The sequence below is a fragment of the Salmo salar genome, chromosome 03 (assembly GCF_965601325.2).
Source record: "Salmo salar chromosome 03, fSalSal1, whole genome shotgun sequence".
NCBI classification, from domain to species: Eukaryota; Metazoa; Chordata; class Actinopteri; order Salmoniformes; family Salmonidae; genus Salmo; species Salmo salar.
In genome coordinates this window covers 104,029,749-104,044,935 of record NC_138293.1, presented here as the reverse complement: position 1 = coordinate 104,044,935, position 15,187 = coordinate 104,029,749, and the positions used below count along the sequence as shown (strand labels likewise).

The 15,187-nt window shown below is 48.6% G+C and overlaps 1 protein-coding gene across 5 annotated transcripts in view; it reads right to left on the bottom strand.

Moving 5' to 3' along the window:
- LOC106597605 (uncharacterized) overlaps positions 1 to 15,187 on the bottom strand; it is a 57,613-nt gene that overhangs the window by 17,982 nt on the left and 24,444 nt on the right. The window contains exons 5-13 of one of the 5 annotated variants that reach the window (XM_082972983.1): positions 12,002 to 12,090; positions 9,409 to 9,505; positions 8,967 to 9,109; positions 4,941 to 5,113; positions 4,346 to 4,449; positions 1,763 to 1,983; positions 1,551 to 1,661; positions 1,292 to 1,352; positions 1,044 to 1,107 (exon numbers count right to left, since the gene is read on the bottom strand). In XM_082972983.1, coding sequence (XP_082829109.1) covers positions 1,044 to 1,107; positions 1,292 to 1,352; positions 1,551 to 1,661; positions 1,763 to 1,983; positions 4,346 to 4,449; positions 4,941 to 5,113; positions 8,967 to 9,109; positions 9,409 to 9,505; positions 12,002 to 12,090 — 1,063 coding nt within the window. The other 4 variants (XM_082972984.1, XM_082972985.1, XM_082972986.1 and 1 more) reach the window with 4 other exon arrangements.

The following is a 15,187-nucleotide window of genomic DNA, read 5'->3' as shown; positions in this document are numbered from 1 at the left end:
ACGAGAAAAATAGCATAACAATTGATTTTAAACAGCGTTTGACATGCTTCTAAGTACGGTAATGGAATATTTTGAATTTTTTTTGTCACGAAATGCGCTCGCGCGTTACCCTTCGGATAGTCCTATAATTAGGGGTGTGTTTTGTCATGGGGATTTTGTGGGAGATTGTGTGTATAGCTTTGTGCCAGCCTGTTATTCGTCGTTGTGTTTTTTTTGGTTGTTTTGTCCATAATAAAAAGAGGAGGACATATTCCTGCAGCGTTTTGGTCCACTCGACCCTACGACAACCGTGACAGGGAGTGCATTCTGACGAAGAACAGCAAAGGTAATCCAATTTTTCTAATATATAAATACTGAGTTTAGTGAGCACCAAACTTGGTGGGTGTCAAAATAGCTAGCCATGATGGCTGAGCTATGTACTCAGAATATTGCAAAATGTGCTTTCGCCGAAAAGCGATTTTAAAATCGGACATAGCGATTGCATAAAGGAGTTCTCTATCTATTATTCTTAAAGTAATTATGTTTTTTGTGAACGTTTATCGTGAGTAATTTAGTAAATTCACCGGAAGTTTGCGGTGGGAATGCTAGTTCTGAACGTCACATGCTAATGTAAAAAGCTGTTTTTTTATATAAATATGAACTTGATTGAACAAAACATGCATGTATTGTATAACATAATGTCCTAGGTGTGTCATCTGATGAAGATCATCAAAGGTTAGTGCTGCATTTAGCTGTGGTTTGGTTTTTGTGACATATATGCTAGCTTGAAAATAGCTGTGTGAATATTTTTGGATGGGTACTCTCCTGACATAATCTAATGTTTTGCTTTCGCTGTAAAGCCTTTTTGAAATCGGACAATGTGGTTCGATTAACGAGAGTCTTATCTTTAAAATGGTGTAAAATAGTTGATTGTTTGAGAAAATTGAATTGTGGTAATTTTAGTTGGTTTTTGTATTTCGCGCCGTGCGATGCCATTGGCTGTTGGCCAGGCAGAACGTCTGTCCTCAACAGGTTAGTGTGAATTGGAGGAGGGGGGGGGTTACCTGTCCTCTGCAGGGAGGAGTGACCGTCAGACTGGGGTTGACCCATCACTGGAACACGATATCCCTATAGACAACAACACACACACACACTCTGGTAGCAACAACAACGTGACGTCTGATATTACAGACCCGATCCATTTGGAAGGTGTGTGTGTGTGTGTGTGTGTGTGTGTGTGTGTGTGTGTGTGTGTGTGTGTGTGTGTGTGTGTGTGTATGTATGTGTGTGTGTGTGTGTGTGTGTTGTTCACCTTGGCTAGAGGGGGGTCGGCTGAGACCACCACAGACTGAACTCCTCCACTCTCTGGCTCTCTGGAAAAACAGACATGTAGCATCGTTACTAAAACCCTACCTCAACCTCACAGACACCTCTGTTTCACTGGCTGTGTCTATGAGAGAGAGAGACAGAGAGAGGGAGACAGAGAGAGAGAGGGAGAGAGAGAACGAGACAGAAAGAAAGAAGGAGAGAGAAAGAAAGAGAAAGAGCCATTTTAAGAGAGAGAATCTTACTTTGTTATAATAAGCGTGTTGTTGTGATTGGTTGGGTGCTGGGGGGAGGGCCCCGTTGAGTTATAGGAGGAGCCAGCAGCCATGTGGGAGGAGTTATTATGGTTCCCGACTCTACGGTGTAAATAACACAATAGACGTGAGAGGAAAATGTCACCCAGACACCTGGGGGGTTATTCAGCATTTAACACTAGTGACAACTACATTTATCTTACCTGAGGGGCGGGCCAACCTGCTGCTGCTGCTGAGCCAATGGTGGCGTGTCTAAGGCTGGAGGGCGGGGCATGAGAGGGTCCTGCTGGCTCCTGATAGGCTGGAGCGGGCACTGAGGGCGGGATTGAGGCTGGAGAGGAGGGGTGGGGACGACGGGGGGCTGGGCTACTCTCGTCATCATGCGGTTGGTGTAACCGGTCTCGTTCTTAAAGTTATTTACCGCCTAGGGAGGGAGAGGTGAGGAGAGGAGGGGAGGGGGAAAAGGAGAGGGAGAGAAGAGGGAGAGAAGAGGGAGAGAAGAGGGAGAGAAGAGGGAGGGAAGAGGGAGGGAAGAGGGAGGGAAGAGGGAGAGGGAGAGGAGGGGAGGGGAGGGGGAGGGGCGAGGGAGGGGAGAGGGAGGGGAGAGGGAGGGGAGAGGGAGGGGAGAGGGAGGGAAGAGGGAGGGGAGAGGGAGGGGAGAGGGAGGGGAGAGGGAAGGAGAGGAATTCAACATATTTCTACAGTATGTTACTAATGAATTCAACATATTTCTACAGTATATTACTAATGAATTCAACATATTTCTACAGTATATTACTAATGAATTCAACATATTTCTACAGTATATTACTAATGAATTCAACATATTTCTACAGTATGTTACTAATGAATTCAACATATTTCTACAGTATGTTACTAATGAATTCAACATATTTCTACAGTATATTACTAATGAATTCAACATATTTCTACAGTATGTTACTAATGAATTCAACATATTTCTACAGTATATTACTAATGAATTCAACATATTTCTACAGTATATTACTAATGAATTCAACATATTTCTACAGTATATTACTAATGAATTCAACATATTTCTACAGTATGTTACTAATGAATTCAACATATTTCTACAGTATATTACTAATGAATTCAACATATTTCTACAGTATATTACTAATGAATTCAACATATTTCTACAGTATATTACTAATGAATTCAACATATTTCTATAGTATATTACTAATGAATTCAACATATTTCTATAGTATGTTACATGAACAGTATGTCATTTTATTTTATTTTTATAGAATCTTTTTTTAACAGTACATAGTATTGAATATACAGTGCGGTCGAAAGTATTCAGACCCCAGCCTTATTCTAAAATGGATTAAAAAAGTTAGCTCAATCTACACACAACACCCCATAATGACATCGCAACACCCCATAATGACATCGCAACACCCCATAATGACATCGCAACACCCCATAATGACATCGCAACACCCCATAATGACATCGCAACACCCCATAATGACAAAGTGAAAACAGGTTTTAATAAATGTTAGCAAATTTTGCTATGAGAGTTGAAATTGAGCTCAGGTGCTTCCTGTTTCCATAGATCGTCCTTGAGATGTTTCTACAACTTGATTGGAGTCCCCCTGTGGTAAATTAAATTGATTGGACATGATTTGGAAAGGCACACACCTGTCTATATAAGGTCCCACAGTTGACAGTGCATGTCAGAGCAAAAACCAAGCCACGAGGTTGAAGAAATTGTCCGTAGAGCTCAGAGACAGGATTGTGTCGAGGCACAGATCTGGGGAAGGGTACCAAAACATTTATACAGTATTGAAGGTCCCCAAGAACACAGTGGCCTCCATCATTCTGAAATGGAAGAAGTTTTGAACCACCAAGACTCTTCCTAGAGCTGGCCGCCCGGCCAAACAAGATTCTCTGGTCTGTTTTAACCAAGATTGAACTCCTTGGCAAGAATTCCAAGCATCATGTCTGGAAGAAACCTGGCACCATCCCTACGGTGAAGCATGGTGGTGGCAGCATCATGCTGTGGGGATGTTTTTCAGCGGCAGGAACTGGGAGACTAGTCAGGATCGAGGGAAAGACGAACGGAGCAAAGTACAGAGAGATCCTTGATGAAAACCTGCTTCAGAGCGCTCCGCACCTCAGACTGGGGTGACGCTTTACCTTCCAACAGGACACCGACCCTAAGCACACAGCCAAGACAACGCAGGAGTGGCTTCAGGACACGTCTCTGAATGTTCTTGAGTGGCCCAGCCAGAGCCCGGACTTGAACCCGATCAAACATCTCTGGAGAGACCTGAAAATAGCTGTGCAGCGACGCTCCCCATCCAACCTGACAGAGCTTGAGAGGATCTACAGAGAAGAATGGGAGAAACTCCCCAAATACAGTTGTGCCAAGCTTGTAGCGTCATACCAAAGAAGACTCAAGGCTGTAATCACTGCCAAAGGTGCTTTAACAAAGTACTGAGTAAAGGGTCTGAATACTTATGTAAATGTAATATTTAATTTTTTTATTTATTTATTCTTAATACATTTTCCAAAATCTCAAAATCTGTTTTTACTTTGTCATTATGGGGCATTGTGATGTCATTATGGGTCATTGTGTGTCAGGGCATTGTGGAGATCCATTTTAGAATAAGGCTGTAAAGTAACAAAATGTGGGAAAAGTCAAGGGGTCTGAATACTTTCTGAAGACACTATATATTGTAGAAAATATTTCCTCCACGTTATCTCACTAAATAAAGCCCAGGGTTGAGCAGGCGGTGCCGAGAGAGTTTTACCTGGCGTAGGAACTTATTGGCTATGAGGGCGTCAGGGGAGACATTCGATTGGCTACAGGTGGGACAAACATGTTCCTCTGACTCCAGCAGAGACGTACGGATACCTGAGGAGAGGAGACAGCGTCAGTCACTATGGATACCTGAGGAGAGGAGACAGCATCAGTCACTACGGATACCTGAGGAGACAGCATCAGTCACTATGGATACCTGAGGAGAGGAGACAGCATCAGTCACTACGGATACCTGAGGAGAGGAGACAGCATCAGTCACTACGGATACCTGAGGAGACAGCATCAGTCACTAGGGATACCTGAGGAGACAGCATCAGTCACTACGGATACCTGAGGAGACAGCATCAGTCACTACGGATACCTGAGGAGACAGCATCAGTCACTAGGGATACCTGAGGAGACAGCATCAGTCACTAGGGATACCTGAGGAGACAGCATCAGTCACTAGGGATACCTGAGGAGACAGCATCAGTCACTAGGGATACCTGAGGAGACAGCATCAGTCACTAGGGATACCTGAGGAGACAGCATCAGTCACTAGGGATACCTGAGGAGAGGAGAGTGGTGTGTGTTTGTTGACTCACAGTCGTCGCAGTAGGAGTTGCCGCAGCAGGGTATGACCACAGCGTCAGTCATCAGGTCTTTACACAGCAGACAGAGCAGCTCATCAGGGACCGGGTCCTCGTCCTCCTCGGAACTGGACTGGTCCCTGGGGACGAACGGAGGCCTCTCCTTCTTACCTAAAGCGTAGGCCTCACTGTGGAGGACACACACACCCGGTTTACGGGTTAGACGTCAGGGGTTAAAGGTCAGACTAACCTTAACCTTTCTAAAGCTCATGTCTGAGGTGATGACTCAAATCTCTGACCACTTTAATAATTAAAAAAATCGGATGTAATTAAATGTATCACTAGTCACTTTAAACAATTCCACTTTATATAATGTTTTCATACCCTACATTACTCATCTCATATGTAAATACTGTACTCTATACCATCTACTGCATCTTGCCTATGCCGTTTGGCCATCGCTCATCCATATATTTATATGTACATATTCTTATTCATTCCTTTACCCTTGTGTGTATAAGGTAGTTGTTGTGAAATTGTTAGGTTATATTACATGTTAGATATTACTGCACGGTCGGAACTAGAAGCACAAGCATTTCACTACACTCACATTAACACCTGCTAAACATGTGACCAATAAGATTTGATTTGACTAGGCTTTATGATTCTGATGAAAATACGCTCTTTCTATAGTAGGGACGGAGTTCTCCCCTCGTCCACGTGGAAGTCAGGGGGGACGGGGGTCAGAGGTCAACAGTAACTCACGCGTCTATAGTAGGGACGGCGTAGCGGCCGGTGTTGGTCAGCAGTAACTCACGCGTCTACAGTAGGGACGGCGTAGCGGCCGGTGTTGGTCAGCAGTAACTCACGCGTCTATAGTAGGGACGGCGTAGCGGCCGGTGTTGGTCAGCAGTAACTCACGCGTCTATAGTAGGGACGGCGTAGCGGCCGGTGTTGGTCAGCAGTAACTCACACGTCTATAGTAGGGACGGCGTAGCGGCCGGTGTTGGTCAGCAGTAACTCACGCGTCTATAGTAGGGACGGCGTAGCGGCCGGTGTTGGTCAGCAGTAACTCACGCGTCTATAGTAGGGACGGCGTAGCGGCCGGTGTTGGTCAGCAGTAACTCACGCGTCTATAGTAGGGACGGCGTAGCGGCCGGTGTTGGTCAGCAGTAACTCACGCGTCTATAGTAGGGACGGCGTAGCGGCCGGTGTTGGTCAACAGTAACTCACGCGTCTATAGTAGGGACGGCGTAGCGGCCGGTGTTGGTCAACAGTAACTCACGCGTCTACAGTAGGGACGGCGTAGCGGCCGGTGTTGGTCAACAGTAACTCACGCGTCTACAGTAGGGACGGCGTAGCGGCCGGTGTTGGTCAGCAGTAACTCACGCGTCTACAGTAGGGACGGCGTAGCGGCCGGTGTTGGTCAACAGTAACTCACGCGTCTACAGTAGGGACGGCGTAGCGGCCGGTGTTGGTCAACAGTAACTCACGCGTCTACAGTAGGGACGGCGTAGCGGCCGGTGTTGGTCAGCAGTAACTCACGCGTCTACAGTAGGGACGGCGTAGCGGCCGGTGTTGGTCAGCAGTAACTCACGCGTCTATAGTAGGGACGGCGTAGCGGCCGGTGTTGGTCAGCAGTAACTCACGCGTCTATAGTAGGGACGGAGTAGCGGCCGGTGTTGGTCAACAGTAACTCACGCGTCTATAGTAGGGACGGCGTAGCGGCCGGTGTTGGTCAGCAGTAACTCACGCGTCTATAGTAGGGACGGCGTAGCGGCCGGTGTTGGTCAGCAGTAACTCACGCGTCTATAGTAGGGACGGCGTAGCGGCCGGTGTTGGTCAGCAGTAACTCACGCGTCTATAGTAGGGACGGCGTAGCGGCCGGTGTTGGTCAGCAGTAACTCACGCGTCTATAGTAGGGACGGCGTAGCGGCCGGTGTTGGTCAGCAGTAACTCACGCGTCTATAGTAGGGACGGCGTAGGGGCCGGTGTTGGTCAACAGTAACTCACGCGTCTATAGTAGGGACGGCGTAGCGGCCGGTGTTGGTCAGCAGTAACTCACGCGTCTATAGTAGGGACGGCGTAGCGGCCGGTGTTGGTCAGCAGTAACTCACGCGTCTATAGTAGGGACGGCGTAGCGGCCGGTGTTGGTCAGCAGTAACTCACGCGTCTATAGTAGGGACGGCGTAGCGGCCGGTGTTGGTCAGCAGTAACTCACGCGTCTATAGTAGGGACGGCGTAGCGGCCGGTGTTGGTCAGCAGTAACTCACGCGTCTATAGTAGGGACGGCGTAGCGGCCGGTGTTGGTCAGCAGTAACTCACGCGTCTATAGTAGGGACGGCGTAGCGGCCGGTGTTGGTCAGCAGTAACTCACGCGTCTATAGTAGGGACGGCGTAGCGGCCGGTGTTGGTCAGCAGTAACTCACGCGTCTATAGTAGGGACGGCGTAGCGGCCGGTGTTGGTCAGCAGTAACTCACGCGTCTATAGTAGGGACGGCGTAGCGGCCGGTGTTGGTCAGCAGTAACTCACGCGTCTATAGTAGGGACGGCGTAGCGGCCGGTGTTGGTCAACAGTAACTCACGCGTCTATAGTAGGGACGGCGTAGCGGCCGGTGTTGGTCAGCAGTAACTCACGCGTCTATAGTAGGGACGGCGTAGCGGCCGGTGTTGGTCAGCAGTAACTCACGCGTCTATAGTAGGGACGGCGTAGCGGCCGGTGTTGGTCAGCAGTAACTCACGCGTCTATAGTAGGGACGGCGTAGCGGCCGGTGTTGGTCAGCAGTAACTCACGCGTCTATAGTAGGGACGGCGTAGCGGCCGGTGTTGGTCAGCAGTAACTCACGCGTCTATAGTAGGGACGGCGTAGCGGCCGGTGTTGGTCAACAGTAACTCACGCGTCTATAGTAGGGACGGCGTAGCGGCCGGTGTTGGTCAGCAGTAACTCACGCGTCTATAGTAGGGACGGCGTAGCGGCCGGTGTTGGTCAGCAGTAACTCACGCGTCTATAGTAGGGACGGCGTAGCGGCCGGTGTTGGTCAGCAGTAACTCACGCGTCTATAGTAGGGACGGCGTAGCGGCCGGTGTTGGTCAGCAGTAACTCACGCGTCTATAGTAGGGACGGCGTAGCGGCCGGTGTTGGTCAGCAGTAACTCACGCGTCTATAGTAGGGACGGCGTAGCGGCCGGTGTTGGTCAGCAGTAACTCACGCGTCTATAGTAGGGACGGCGTAGCGGCCGGTGTTGGTCAACAGTAACTCACGCGTCTATAGTAGGGACGGCGTAGCGGCCGGTGTTGGTCAGCAGTAACTCACGCGTCTATAGTAGGGACGGCGTAGCGGCCGGTGTTGGTCAACAGTAACTCACGCGTCTATAGTAGGGACGGCGTAGCGGCCGGTGTTGGTCAGCAGTAACTCACGCGTCTATAGTAGGGACGGCGTAGCGGCCGGTGTTGGTCAGCAGTAACTCACGCGTCTATAGTAGGGACGGCGTAGCGGCCGGTGTTGGTCAGCAGTAACTCACGCGTCTATAGTAGGGACGGCGTAGCGGCCGGTGTTGGTCAACAGTAACTCACGCGTCTATAGTAGGGACGGCGTAGCGGCCGGTGTTGGTCAGCAGTAACTCACGCGTCTATAGTAGGGACGGCGTAGCGGCCGGTGTTGGTCAACAGTAACTCACGCGTCTATAGTAGGGACGGCGTAGCGGCCGGTGTTGGTCAGCAGTAACTCACGCGTCTATAGTAGGGACAGCGTAGCGGCCGGTGTTGGTCAGCAGTAACTCACGCGTCTATAGTAGGGACGGCGTAGCGGCCGGTGTTGGTCAACAGTAACTCACGCGTCTATAGTAGGGACGGCGTAGCGGCCGGTGTTGGTCAACAGTAACTCACGCGTCTATAGTAGGGACGGCGTAGCGGCCGGTGTTGGTCAACAGTAACTCACGCGTCTATAGTAGGGACGGCGTAGCGGCCGGTGTTGGTCAACAGTAACTCACGCGTCTATAGTAGGGACGGCGTAGCGGCCGGTGTTGGTCAGCAGTAACTCACGCGTCTATAGTAGGGACGGCGTAGCGGCCGGTGTTGGTCAGCATGGCCCCCTTTATAGACGGGTCGTCCACCTCCTTCATGAAGGACCGGGGGATCCCGGTGCTCTTCTTGATCCTCTGGGGCGGCTCAAACCCTTTCTCCTTCTGACACACACACACACACTTACTGGGTTGTTCTGGACAACGATAACACACACACACACACACTTACTGGCTTGTTCTGGACAACGATAACACACACACACACACATTTACTGGGTTGCTCTGGACAACGATAACACACACACACACTGGGTTGCTATGGACAACGATGACACACACACACACTGGGTTGCTCTTGACAACGAACACACACACACACACACACACCACACACACACACACACACACACTGGGTTGCCCTGGACAACGATAACACACAAACCAAGGTAGTGCTGTGTTACCCCGTTGGTAGGACAGTTCCTGATGTGGTGTCCGTTCTTCCCACAGCGATAACAGGTGTAGTTGGCTGGAGGGGGACCCGTCAACTTCTTCACATAACTAATAGCACGAATACAACATTAATACAACATTAACACAACATTAACACAGTTACATCCTGGTTCAGTTACAGGATAGAGCTGCTGCTGCTACATCCTGGTTCAGTTACAGGATAGAGCTGCTGCTGCTACATCCTGGTTCAGTTACAGGATAGAGCTGCTGCAGTTACATCCTGGTTCAGTTACAGGATAGAGCTGCTGCAGTTACATCCTGGTTCAGTTACAGGATAGAGCTGCTGCAGTTACATCCTGGTTCAGTTACAGGATAGAGCTGCTGCAGTTACATCCTGGTTCAGTTACAGGATAGAGCTGCTGCAGTTACATCCTGGTTCAGTTACAGGATAGAGCTGCTGCAGTTACATCCTGGTTCAGTTACAGGATAGAGCTGCTGCAGTTACATCCTGGTTCAGTTACAGGATAGAGCTGCTGCAGTTACATCCTGGTTCAGTTACAGGATAGAGCTGCTGCAGTTACATCCTGGTTCAGTTACAGGATAGAGCTGCTGCAGTTACATCCTGGTTCAGTTACAGGATAGAGCTGCTGCAGTTACATCCTGGTTCAGTTACAGGATAGAGCTGCTGCAGTTACATCCTGGTTCAGTTACAGGATAGAGCTGCTGCAGTTACATCCTGGTTCAGTTACAGGATAGAGCTGCTGCAGTTACATCCTGGTTCAGTTACAGGATAGAGCTGCTGCAGTTACATCCTGGTTCAGTTACAGGATAGAGCTGCTGCAGTTACATCCTGGTTCAGTTACAGGATAGAGCTGCTGCAGTTACATCCTGGTTCAGTTACAGGATAGAGCTGCTGCAGTTACATCCTGGTTCAGTTACAGGATAGAGCTGCTGCAGTTACATCCTGGTTCAGTTACAGGATAGAGCTGCTGCAGTTACATCCTGGTTCAGTTACAGGATAGAGCTGCTGCAGTTACATCCTGGTTCAGTTACAGGATAGAGCTGCTGCAGTTACATCCTGGTTCAGTTACAGGATAGAGCTGCTGCAGTTACATCCTGGTTCAGTTACAGGATAGAGCTGCTGCAGTTACATCCTGGTTCAGTTACAGGATAGAGCTGCTGCAGTTACATCCTGGTTCAGTTACAGGATAGAGCTGCTGCAGTTACATCCTGGTTCAGTTACAGGATAGAGCTGCTGCTACATCCTGGTTCAGTTACAGGATAGAGCTGCTGTTACATCCTGGTTCAGTTACAGGATAGAGCTGCTGTTACATCCTGGTTCAGTTACAGGATAGAGCTGCTGCTACATCCTGGTTCAGTTACAGGATAGAGCTGCTGCTACATCCTGGTTCAGTTACAGGATAGAGCTGCTGCAGTACATCCTGGTTCAGTTACAGGATAGAGCTGCTGCAGTTACATCCTGGTTCAGTTACAGGATAGAGCTGCTGCAGTTACATCCTGGTTCAGTTACAGGATAGAGCTGCTGCAGTTACATCCTGGTTCAGTTACAGGATAGAGCTGCTGCTACATCCTGGTTCAGTTACAGGATAGAGCTGCTGCAGTTACATCCTGGTTCAGTTACAGGATAGAGCTGCTGCAGTTACATCCTGGTTCAGTTACAGGATAGAGCTGCTGCAGTTACATCCTGGTTCAGTTACAGGATAGAGCTGCTGCAGTTACATCCTGGTTCAGTTACAGGATAGAGCTGCTGCAGTTACATCCTGGTTCAGTTACAGGATAGAGCTGCTGCAGTTACATTCTGGTTCAGTTACAGGATAGAGCTGCTGTTACATCCTGGTTCAGTTACAGGATAGAGCTGCTGCTACATCCTGGTTCAGTTACAGGATAGAGCTGCTGCTACATCCTGGTTCAGTTACAGGATAGAGCTGCTGCTACATCCTGGTTCAGTTACAGGATAGAGCTGCTGCTACATCCTGGTTCAGTTACAGGATAGAGCTGCTGCAGTTACATCCTGGTTCAGTTACAGGATAGAGCTGCTGCTACATCCTGGTTCAGTTACAGGATAGAGCTGCAGTTACATCCTGGTTCAGTTACAGGATAGAGCTGCTGCAGTTACATCCTGGTTCAGTTACAGGATAGAGCTGCTGCAGTTACATCCTGGTTCAGTTACAGGATAGAGCTGCTGCTACATCCTGGTACTCACTGTATGGGGTCGTACTCAGACTGTGTGGTAATACTCACTGTATGGGGTCGTACTCGGACTGGGTGGTAATACTCACTGTATGGGGTCGTACTCGGACTGCGTGGTAATACTCACTGTATGGGGTCGTACTCGGACTGGGTGGTAATACTCACTGTATGGGGTCGTACTCGGACTGGGTGGTAATACTCACTGTATGGGGTCGTACTCGGACTGGGTGGTAATACTCACTGTATGGGGTCGTACTCGGACTGGGTGGTAATACTCACTGTATGGGGTCGTACTCGGACTGGGTGGTAATACTCACTGTATGGGGTCGTACTCGGACTGGGTGGTAATACTCACTGTATGGGGTCGTACTCGGACTGGGTGGTAATACTCACTGTATGGGGTCGTACTCGTGGTTGGACTGTGACATCATGGCTCTGATCTTGTCGTCCTCCGAGGCGTTGGCCTCCGCCAGGTTCCCCGTCTGTTTCCAGGAAATGATGTCAGCAGGATATACGACACAGTTAGATAGACACCAGGGGTGGAAGAGGACAGACAGACAGACAGACAGACAGACAGACAGGCAGGCAGGCAGGCAGGCAGAGATGACCGCCTCGCTTCGCGTTCCTATGCAGTATATGCAGTATTTTGTTTCCCATGTGTAAATACTGTATTCTATACCATCTACTGCATCTTGTCTATGCCGTTCGGCCATCACTCATCCATATATTTATATGTACATATTCTTATTCATTCCTTTACCCTTGTGTGTATAAGGTAGTTGTTGTGAAATTGTTAGGTTATATTACATGTTAGATATTACTGCACGGTCGGAACTAGAAGCACAAGCATTTCACTACACTCACATTAACACCTGCTGACCATGTGACCAATAAAAATTAGATTTGACGCCCTGGGTCCGTGTTCAGCAGGGAACAACGTCAGATAGAAATGTATAAAACAGACATGTTTCTCTGACACGTAGAACAAGAAGTCTTCAACAGCAGCTCTATCCATGGTATTTCTATCTGGGGCCGTGTTCAGCAGGGAACAACGTCGTGGAACAAAGTCACTCTCAATAGCAGCTCTGTCCATTGTATTTCCAACTGCAACACTGACTACGCTGCATCCTGCTAAACACAGTCTGTATCCTGTAAAGAGGTAGCTGCTGCTGCAGCATCCTGCTAAACACAGCCTGTATCCTGTAAAGAGGTAGCTGCTGCTGCAGCATCCTGCTAAACACAGCCTGTATCCTGTAAAGAGGTAGCTGCTGCTGCAGCATCCTGCTAAACACAGCCTGTATCCTGTAAAGAGGTAGCTGCTGCTGCAGCATCCTGCTAAACACAGCCTGTATCCTGTAAAGAGGTAGCTGCTGCAGCATCCTGCTAAACACAGCCTGTATCCTGTAAAGAGGTAGCTGCTGCAGCATCCTGCTAAACACAGCCTGTATCCTGTAAAGAGGTAGCTGCTGCAGCAGCAGCAGCATCCTGCTAAACACAGCCTGTATCCTGTAAAGAGGTAGCTGTTGCTGCTGCAGCATCCTGCTAAACACAGCCTGTATCCTGTAAAGAGGTTGCTGCTGCAGCATCCTGCTAAACACAGCCTGTATCCTGTAAAGAGGTAGCTGCTGCAGCACCCCCCTGCTAAACACAGCCTGTATCCTGTAAAGAGGTAGCTGCTGCTGCAACCTGCGTCTGGGACTCCAGACAGGATCAACCAGACAGGATCAACCAGACAGGACTCCTGGGTGGTGCTGGTCAATGGGAGGTCTGACAGGAACATCCAGACAGGATCAACCAGCCAAATGCATGAGAACAAGTCTGAGTGTCTAGTGGTTGGTGCCAGCCTCACTACGTTAGGTGGAATAGAAGATGTTTAAGGTTGGTAAGTAGCTTTCGGCTGTATTGCTCATCTAAAGCTCTTGGAAATTATCTTTCCCATAAAGGACACAGAAAAACAAACAAGGCTTCTAGATATTGGCGAATGCCTCGAGCAAAAACCACAAGGAATCAGTCTCCAGGAAATGGGAGAGGATAGGAGTACGGGGAAGGGAGAAAGTGGGCTAAGGCACTGCATCTCAGTGCTAGAGGCGTCACTACAGACAACCTGGTTCGAATCCAGGCTGTCACACACACACAACAGGCCGTGATTGGGAGTCCCATAGGGCGGCGCACAATTGGCCCAGCGTCGTCCGGGATTGGCAGGTGTAGGCCGTCGTTGTAAATTAGAATTTGATCTTAATTGGACTTCAGTATATAGACAGGGGAGGGGAGAAAGACAACTAGTATATAGACAGGGGAGAGGAGAAAGACAACTAGTATATAGACAGGGGAGGGGAGAAAGACAACTAGTATATAGACAGGGGAGGGGAGAAAGACAACTAGTATATAGACAGGGGAGGGGAGAAAGACAACTAGTATATAGACAGGGGAGGGGAGAAAGACAACTAGTATATAGACAGGGGAGAGGAGGGGAGAAAGACAACTAGTATATAGACAGGGGAGAGGAGGGGAGAAAGACAACTAGTATATAGACAGGGGAGAGGAGAAAGACAACTAGTATATAGACAGGGGAGAGGAGAAAGACAACTAGTATATAGACAGGGGAGAGGAGAAAGACAACTAGTATATAGACAGGGGAGAGGAGAAAGACAACTAGTATATAGACAGGGGAGAGGAGAAAGACAACTAGTATATAGACAGGGGAGAGGAGAAAGACAACTAGTATATAGACAGGGGAGAGGAGAAAGACAACTAGTATATAGACAGGGGAGAGGAGAAAGACAACTAGTATATAGACAGGGGAGAGGAGAAAGACAACTAGTATATAGACAGGGGAGAGGAGAAAGACAACTAGTATATAGACAGGGGAGAGGAGAAAGACAACTAGTATATAGACAGGGGAGAGGGAGAAAGACAACTAGTATATAGACAGGGGAGGGGAGAAAGACAACTAGTATATAGACAGGGGAGGAGGAGAAAGACAACTAGTATATAGACAGGGGAGGGGAGGGAGAAAGACAACTAGTATATAGACAGGGGAGGGGAGGGGAGAAAGACAACTAGTATATAGACAGGGGAGGGAGGGAGAAAGACAACTAGTATATAGACAGGGGAGAGGAGAAAGACAACTAGTATATAGACAGGGGAGGGGAGAAAGACAACTAGTATATAGACAGGGGAGGGGAGGGAGAAAGACAACTAGTATATAGACAGGGGAGGGAGAGGAGAAAGACAACTAGTATATAGACAGGGGAGGGGAGAAAGACAACTAGTATATAGACAGGGGAGAGGAGAAAGACAACTAGTATATAGACAGGGGAGGGGAGAAAGACAACTAGTATATAGACAGGGGAGGGGAGAAAGACAACTAGTATATAGACAGGGGAGGGGAGAAAGACAACTAGTATATAGACAGGGGAGAGGAGAAAGACAACTAGTATATAGACAGGGGAGGGGAGAAAGACAACTAGTATATAGACAGGGGAGGGGAGAAAGACAACTAGTATATAGACAGGGGAGGGGAGGGAGAAAGACAACTAGTATATAGACAGGGGAGGGGAGAAAGACAACTAGTATATA